The sequence below is a fragment of the Varroa jacobsoni genome, unplaced genomic scaffold (genome assembly GCF_002532875.2).
Source record: "Varroa jacobsoni isolate VJ856 unplaced genomic scaffold, vjacob_1.0 scaffold_677, whole genome shotgun sequence".
Taxonomy (NCBI): Eukaryota; Metazoa; Arthropoda; class Arachnida; order Mesostigmata; family Varroidae; genus Varroa; species Varroa jacobsoni.
Window position 1 is genome coordinate 29,791 of NW_019213579.1, and position 9,163 is coordinate 38,953.

Here is a 9,163-nt window from a genome sequence, read left to right on the forward strand (position 1 = left end):
ACTGGCAACAGCAGCAGAAGCATACTGGCTCCCTCTTCTTCACCGATGGTCATCGTCGTCGTCGCAGCGGTGCCGTTTGCCGGGGGAAGACGGGAAGGAGGATACCGTTGCTTTGAGTTGTGCACGAAAGCAGCTGCCACTGGTACTGCCGCCGTGACCGGTTGTACCGTCTACCGGCAGAAAACACAGAGGCCGTCGAAACCAACGCTGAAGTGACGCCTATAACGCCAGGTCCACTCTCGTTGGGTCTTCGCCGCCTTCTGTTTTTTGTCTCTGATCGTTCCATTTTCTGTCCTCTGGGCTTTTGACGCTCGGTGGAGGAGTAAGATCGGCAAGGGCAGGAACAGCCGCCCTTTCCCCGAACCATATGCCGGCGCCCGGGTCTTCTGTGCCCAGAAGTAGTTCTGTCGCCCACTGTGGACTGACTGGTCTCCGGGCTCCTACTCAGTGCATTACTATTAGTGCTCCAGTGCATGCTTTGGACTTCGGTGTTTCCCTGTCGTTTTTGAGCGTACCTTTATTGGTAACTCCAGGCGCTCTTGTTCTCCCCATACCGGAGTTCCAGGCTTCTGCGACGGCCCTGACCCGAGTTGATTCTTTTGAACGAAGCAACATTTTGCCAACAACAGCACTTCATCAAAAGAAAAACGCACTAACTAAACGAACTCAGCTGTTGTTATTTCCTTCCGTGGATAGTGGTGCATTTCTTAACCCTCTGTGGCTAAAAGCAAGACAAAATATGGCTTATCGAATTAGTGCTAGCCGGTGGGTCGCGAGCCTGACCGTGATTGCCGCCTTCATGGGGCAAAGCATCGCAGGTGAGTCTTACGTAGCTGCATTACCTATCTGTGGCTGACTGGCAAACATATCAACAAGCGACCAAAAAACCAATATTACGGATCTCCGGTAGTCACAGAGCACGTTCTTCAATTTTGATTTTTTCTTTGGAATAAGCAATATTTACTGCGAAGATTGATGAAACACCTACGCCCAGGTTATGCCGTGTGGAAAGATCTGTCCTTTTCTTTTTCCCCAGCCCAGAACTGTAAATCGATAGCCAATGACAAGCCCTGCCGATTTCGATCTAGTTTATATCTTTATTGAAACCCTGACCTGCTACCAAGCCGACTTAAAGGTTGTCATAATTAATGTGTTGATAGTTCGATTTCAGTCTATCTTTAGAATATTGTTGTGCCAGAACGTTGTGGGAAAGCAACGATTTGCCGGTTCAGGTAGACGCCGGTGTTGCTCCCTTGAGCGCTTGACTGGAGCTCCGCGCGGACCCATCTTGTCGCTTCCCAAACAGATAATTGTTTATTCGAATCGAAAAAAAAAAGAGCACAAACTTCGTAGAATTGCTGGAGTACGATGTAATTATCAGCGTTGTCTTACGTGGCACAGAAAGTGTCGAATATTTTCCTCATTGTTGGAGATACGTACGTCGAGTATTTGGCCCAATGGGCAATTCAACTTTAGCTGGAATTGTGTGCGCTATTCTGATAAAATTCGTCTATCTTAACTTATTACGTTTAAGGGAAGTTTCGACGCTTCTGTTTAAAGGTTAGAGTGACACAGGTGTTGCTACGATAGACTCTTTGTTATGTCCGTGTTTAGTAGTAAAGAAAATGAAAAACTCTGTTAGCCGCAATTTGTTCTCGTCTAAAAAAGGTCTAGTTAGGACTTTAAATTTAAATAGATCTTTATTTCGCTCATTTGTTGACATTTGAAATTGCTTTGGAAAAGGAAATGTATAAAATACATAACCTAAAACCTTGAGGATGTTTTTTGCATCTACAAGATGTCAGAACCCCCAGTAAGGTTTCGTAATTTTCGTTTAAGTCAAGGGGAAGTCCACTTACTCTAATGGCAGCGATAGTTATTTGTACGGAAACAATTTTAGTTTTTAGTTGATAATTTAGCTGTTTATGCTCGCGACGCTGCTAGCGCAATAAATGTGCGCGGTAGGTCGCCATTTTTCAAATCAAAACTCCCATGTAAAGGCAAAATGTTTTACTAATTTTTTAAGTGTTCGAAAGTGGTCATTTAATTATTCTGATACTTATTCTTTTAACAAGCGTCGTGAGAAATATTTAATATGCTTAATCGCTGTAAGTAACATTGCGTTCGGTGGCTTTTCTTATGATTCCTATTGTAATCCGACGATCCACAATAGTGGCAGTGCACGAAGCTGGACCTGCATTGATTGCCGTACCGTTGTCGGACTGCCATGACCGTCGGTAGCAATAAGTATCGGTGGATAAAATGGCCATCAAAACGACGCTTTTTTTGAACGGAGTTCCCTACTCTGGCGTTAACCGACTATACTACTAACTATGATTTGCTTTGGCTTGCCGAGGGCCATGCTACCGCATATTACGGAACCACAGTGGTCGTTGTCTCTGACAAAATAGCGATAGTATAAGTAAGTATAAAATGCAGTAGTAATGTGGCAATATAGCCGGACAAGCCATACCGGAGTCGGAGCTACTCTACCATCACACTCATCACTATCTCGCGTCTTGGTTTCTCTCGAACGCTACAAGCGGCACGAAACGAGCCATCCATCTACCCATCCACCATTGATTCTGTTTACTTCACAAGGAACATTGAACTTGGCAGCGCTTGTTGCCGGTTTAAGAGTAGAACTAGTAGTGGTACCGCTGCGGATGGACTTGGCCGCGTCGCAGGCGGCAGCAGCGAGACGTCGGGGCCGCCGTCTTCTTTCCTCGTTTTATCGACGCGCCTTTACAGCCCCCTTCACAGAGGCGAATTTCGCCTGCCGACTACCGAGCGTCAACACGTAGGCGAACCACAGACAAACAGGCAACTAGACACATCATTTTGCTGCCAATGTATACAGTTACGACAACTGTTATTACTACTGCTTACCGAAGCGGGTAGATAGCATAACACTTCGTCGCCATATGATGAGCTACTGCGGCCGCTACCATCACTGCAACCAGAACCAGCTAGGTTTAGGTGGCCAGGCAGGCGAGCAGGTTTGCAGTAGGCAGGCGGCCGGCCGGCCGGCCGGTCGGTCATGTAGACTAACTGAGTTTCGCATCTCCGCATGCAGACCTTCGATAGATCTTCGGCACACCACTTCAGACAGCACAAAAGCAGCAGTATGTGACGGTATTAACTGAAGAATATGGCCTATGGACTACCAATCGATAGCATCCTCCTTGGGGTTGTTGCATGTTCATCAAGGTAACCAGAAAAAAACCATAGTCACAGTGGAACCGGGCGAACACAGTAACTCTTTTGTCTCATGCGGATTGCGCCCTTTTGACTGGTATTCGGTGTCTTCTCTCCCATTCCTTTCCGCTCCAAAGACGCAGTAGTACAATGAAAGGAAGACTGGCTGTTGTCTCCCACTTATTATTTGTTGTATTGTATAACCCAAGAACAGCAACAACAACAACAACAACCGCGGCAGGCGCTGTTACCGGCGCCGCATAATGCCTCAAGTGTTGACAAAAATCTTCCCCATTCTCGTCACTATGGCTGGCTGTCTCTGAACAACATGTAAGACTTCTCTGTGTGGTCCAGCAACCAGTGTACAGTTGTTGTTGTTGTTGTTGTGTTTTTCTTGTTGTTATCATCATCATCATCGTTGTTGTTGTTATTATGGCACTGTATTTAGTCGTCGCCAAGTTAAGATACTACAGATAAGTAAACACATGGAGCGGATACGCCAGTGCACTATTTGGTGGCTATCGACTTGTCCCTATAACTATTGCAGCTACTGCGAGTGTCACAGCGAATATTCAAACAACCTTGAGATCTCCTACATCTAGGCTTTCCGCTCGATGTCTTTTATTAGTTTTCCTTCTGTTTTGGCTCGTTAGCCACTTCGGGCCCTAAAGACATGGTGGACGCCCGAGGTGGATCATCTTTGACGACTATCTTTGCCTGCCTTCCTGCCTGCCTGCCTGGATTTGCTGCATCCGCCGACGCCGTCGTCCTCAGACCCCTATGGCCGCCGCTCCGGACTGTGATTTGTAGTAAGTGTCGCACCGCAGATTTCGTAGCGGTCCCAGATTTACAGCCACCAAAATCACTCTTATCGCGAATATTTTTGCTGCCCTCGCTGTGTCGAAGATCTTCCGTTTGTTTCTTTTTTAATGCTTCGTGCGTCGACATTTAATCCATCGTCTCAAATTAACTCTACCTTTCAGTATTTTTGCCGTTGGTTTGTACGCGTCAATATATATATACAGCAATCGGAGAGGGATCCTAGGTCTGCCTTAAAATGCCTATAAGTGGGAGACGTTTCCGTGTTTGCGAAATTTCTTTTTCTTATTTTTGAAGACGATGTGCATGTGTGGCTAGTGCTACTGGACGCGTTGATATCGTCTCAGCTGAGGTGAGGTGAAGTCAGTAACCTGTCTTGATCTATCTCATTTATGTTATCACCACCGGCGTCGCGTAGTCTTCGCCGCGACAGGCCAAATTCTTCACCCCAACCTGCACGACCACTTCTTGTCGTCCCTGTTTGTCCTAGTGGCAAATCATGTTGAGTCAGTAAGCGACGACAGCATTTCTCTTTTCAGCCTAATAGGACCGGTGAATAGATGCCAAGCGTCCACCGCTCGTTCTGGCTTCTTGTGCCAGGCAGGCAGCCTTAGACAAACATGACCCCCAAGGTGGCAGAGCAAAGTGAAGTGCTATCCAGCGCTTCGAACGGGTGGATGTGTTTTATTGCGTGGCACTAATACGCACCAGACAATAATACATTGAAAACGTCGCTTATTTCCTCTCTTTTCTCCAGTCCCAAAGGCAGAACACGTTTAGCCAGAAGCAGCCATCGCTGCCAATTTATCGCCAGTTACAAAGGAATAAGATAGACCGCCCAGAATCCGCTAAATCTACAAACAACGCTGGGTCCATCATTTTCGAGCGCGATCGATCGCACTACGACGAGTCAACACTTATAATGATGATATTGGCACGAGTCATCACAGACCGCTATGGAGGGTGTGTCAACTGCATGATAAATGTCGCCTGCTGCTCGCCAAGCGTCATTGAATTAGAAGACGCTGCTGTTTTGGATGAAACCGTAGGGAATGTCGACCTGGCAGGCCGCGGTGAGCATAAAAAACACTAATAAGGCCACTAAGACGACGGCATGTTGTCGGTGGATGATTTACTATTGCCGTTGCAAACGATAGAAGTAACACCCTTGCGACGATGCTGCATCCTGAGGGTGAAGCGCTGGGTTCTATTGGTTGCGCCAGTGTATGCCAATATTTGCAGACGTCATGTGATGATGAATACGACGCGAACCTGAATGTCGAAGTACGACGAGTGCTGTTGCCCCAGCCACTTTTTGTTGTTGTCGTTTGCGAGTGGCAGCCGCAGGGGCAACGATGTTGTGGTCCCTCTGTGCAGGTTAGTGTCTGTTGTTAATAGATGGGAGACATCATCGTAAAGATTAAGATTACGAATTAAAATTTAAGTTTCCATGGGCTTAGCAGTCAGTAGCGTACCTTTTGCGACGATGTTAATTGCTCTGAGAACTGAGATAGTGGTTCGAATACCAAGCTGTAACAGCTTTAACTTTAATAGTCGGCGAGTAACTACTATTATAGGATGGTTTCAAAGTAGGTTAGGAATATAGATCAGCAATGGAAGCAGGTGCAGGCCTTGTTGCATGCCTAGAAGGAGCTATCAGAGTATGATCAATCTAAGGTTACTGACCGTAGCCGACGACTACAGTGGCTGGAACCGGATTTTGGCCTCGCGGCTGGACGTCATTTACGTCTCCCTAAAGTAAAGTCATCGACTCAGGTATACATACCTATGTATATACCATCGAACTGGCACTGACAGCGACAACGACCTATGCTCTGCGCGACGCTGGACGGAGGGCGGGGGGCAACGTGTGCTGTTGTTGCTTCGCTGCCTGTCGTCGTCTGTTGTGTTTGGGAGCAAGGGCAAATCTACGCACACTTAATGAGAGCGCAAAAGTTCTAGACGACTGATTCTTTGCCAAACCACGAGAGTCAATCAGCTTTCATCAGTTTTCTTTTTCTGCAAAGTTGCGGCCGTCCGTCGTCGAGCAACTGCTTGAGCGTCGGTGGATTCCCCTGAAGCAAGCACACCGTCGGGCTGCTGCTACTGTCAGCGCTACGTAACGATGATAACGCTGCTCGCGGATCGAAATGGCATAGACAGCAGGGCAGAGCGAAGGGCAGCATAAGAGGATAAAGCGAACGAAAAACAACATTTATTCCTTTAAGAAAGAAAGTTTAAAGGAAAAAGAAATCTTCAAAAAAGAAAAACACCCGAAACTTGCATACTGTTCTTACTATCTTCCTTATTTCGTAGCGTTGCTATGATATGGGCAATGTGAGGTCTAATCTCGCTTTGGTCTAGTGGTATTATCTAGCACTTGCGAGTGTTGGCAGTGGTCGACCCGCCGAACAGTTTAGAATATGCTGCTGCTACCGCCGTTTCAGCGACCGCGATCATGGTAATAGCAGAACTTGACTCCCCTCAAAGACACGTCATTTTTGCCTTCACAACGGTAGCATTGACATTGTATGTCCCATCGTAGCTCTACCATATATGCTGCAAACGCAAGCTAAAAAGTGAAATGTTGAATGACTCCTACACACAAATGCACACATTCAAACAGGGTAAAGCTGCCCCCATGGTCTCTCTCATTGGCGGTCGCTTATGCCAGTGGACACTATGTAGTAGTCGAGTCAGGCAAGCAAAAAGTAAAAAGGAAAGCAGCAGCGTGCGGAATAGAAAGGGGCACCGCATCGTTTATTCTGCTACGCAGCGATTACGGCAATCAGTTGAACCAGGCTGGCAGCACGCGGTCGGCCGGTCGCCGCTGCTGATTTTGCCGACCCGGCCCTGTCTGGTTCTGTTTCCCGGCATCTGGGCACCTTATGGAAAAAGCAAAGCGGCCAGCGAGATAGGGAACATAATGAAGAAAAAAATTGACGATGATGACGCAACGACGATAATAGGGTAGCATTGTTCATAATAGCGCCGCAGCTGCTGGTGGTCATTAGAATGATGTAACGTAAATGATATAGGGTTGCAGTATGTAGATCGTCGCCGTATATGTTGCAGCCCTTCGATATCAGCCACTCTGCGACTGGCGCGACCGACGCTGTTCTGCTAATATATGAGCGTATATTTACGTGAGCCTCCACCATTGATGGAAGTGGCCTTGAGACGCAGTTCTGAGAACCTGATTTGGACGAAAGAGGCGAGACGATCGATGCGAGACAATTTCTCATATGCGTTCTGTAGAAAAGCAGCTGCCATCTGTCGTTGGTTATTGCTTGAAATTCCACATCGCGGTCCTGTGATCGTGAAGGTCCTGTCTAACAAAACCGATACCCTGTCTACATATAGTTTCCGTTATAGAGCCATTATCTCCGGATGTGTCTGCACAAAAGTACGTGACGCTCAAAATCATTAAAGGTCGAAAATACATTTAAACGAAAACTTCGAAATAACGCTGGTAGTTATTATCGGATTGGGAGAGAAGCGAAACTCAGAGCGAAGATGAAAATGCATCTTTACAATAATTTGTTGACACAACAATGGCAACAACAGCCGTTATAATCTATGATATTACCATTTTGCTACTACTGATGTAACTAATTTGTGTATCGCAGTAATTCAAAAAATGATACATTTCCATGTAGAGTCTCTAAGGCAATGCAGTCAAAGCAAATTGATTAAAGCCCGTACAAAGAATAGTAACAACACAGTGAGAAAGCATCTTCCTGGAATTGCACTTCTGGCGGAATATCTACATCGCCGACAGGTGCAGGCCTCAAAGCAAGGCCACCTGCAGTTATAAATGCTTAACAGTCTTAGGTTCGACTGTCATTATACGACCGGCTTTAGCCATCACTATCGCGATGCTTGATGGCGGCTGCGCGACTCCGACCTCGTCGAAACAACAGCCGCAAGCGACGGAAAATAGGAACGCGTGCTCAATGCTTTGACGCTTACCGTTCAGTGTTGGTTACCGTAACTAGCGGCGGCAACAGCCGTAAACAAGCCCGAATTACGCTCTGCCAGATCCGCCGCGATCGCCAAATTCAATCGTTGCATAGCCGATTGACGTGATTCGGACCTCCGGCTAAGGCTAACGCCATGTTGAGACAAGTCTTACCTCAAGACAGAAAAAATTATGCCGGTTCTGGGCGGTTTTCGTTCGCGTGAACTGCTACGGGTAAAAATTGTCGAGTGTATTTTTTGCGCGATCACTAGGTCAAAGATAGGCATGGCAGCGACTAATTGCATTACTTCTGTTACTACTACTACTACTACTACTACTACTACTACAGGCATCGAGAAAAAACGGTCAAAGCCCACGGTACGCCACTGACATTGTTTCGACGTTGTTGTTGTTGTTGTTCTTGATGGTGGTGACCGCGCTTCGAGGCGACACACTTTTGCTTTTCTCCACTAATTTCCAACGTTTCCCGCCGACAAGTAATGACGTGTTGTCCTATCTGTCGGTCCAGTTTTGCATTCTGTCTTCTTCCGTCGGAGCGGGCTGGCGTGCGGGTGACCCGATGACTAGACGGACCTCTGGACAAAGGTGCACGGCCAATCTCGCATTCACGCGTACCTCCCACAAAATTTCACTGGTGGACTTGTTCAGCACCGTGCCTTACATACAGCCACAAATCAACCTTATACTATGTGCCTGGTTTTGATTTTCTGTTGTTATCGCTGTTTTTACCGATTGTCCAAAGTGTAACTATGCCAAAAAAAAACAAAACAAAAAAAGCCTTTCAAACATATGAGAGAGAAGCACATAGCTTTCTAGCTTATTATGGATCCATATGTATCCGTTTGTAGGCTTATTGTAGGTAGTTGGTGATAAAGTACTGCCGGAAAACATCAAATAATTTCATTATGGGACTACGCGTTGCCCGTGAGAGAATTCGCGAGTTAAAGCATGAGACATTTGAAATACAGCGGCAACGTAAAACAGTACTAGTCACAGTACGGGTGGCCTGTGGTTGAAGCATCTGTAACAACGAAAATCGTGGCAATAAGCCTCTCAGACAATCCAGGTCATTAGTGATCGATGTCGCCTACTTACATTTCTTCGTTACAGACTAGGAAAAGCACCGGCCTACGGTGGGGGTACGTTCTACAAGCTGGCAATTCG

The 9,163-nt window shown here is 46.6% G+C and overlaps 1 protein-coding gene across 1 annotated transcript in view; it reads left to right on the forward strand.

Annotated features, from left to right (window-relative positions):
• Positions 1-404: 404 nt before the first annotated feature.
• LOC111262592 (uncharacterized) overlaps positions 405-9,163 on the forward strand; it is a 129,460-nt gene continuing 120,701 nt past the window's right edge. Inside the window, exon 1 of the mRNA XM_022836954.2 lies at positions 405-818. Coding sequence (XP_022692689.1) covers positions 740-818 — 79 coding nt within the window. The 5' untranslated portion in view covers positions 405-739. The remainder of the gene's footprint in view (positions 819-9,163) is intronic.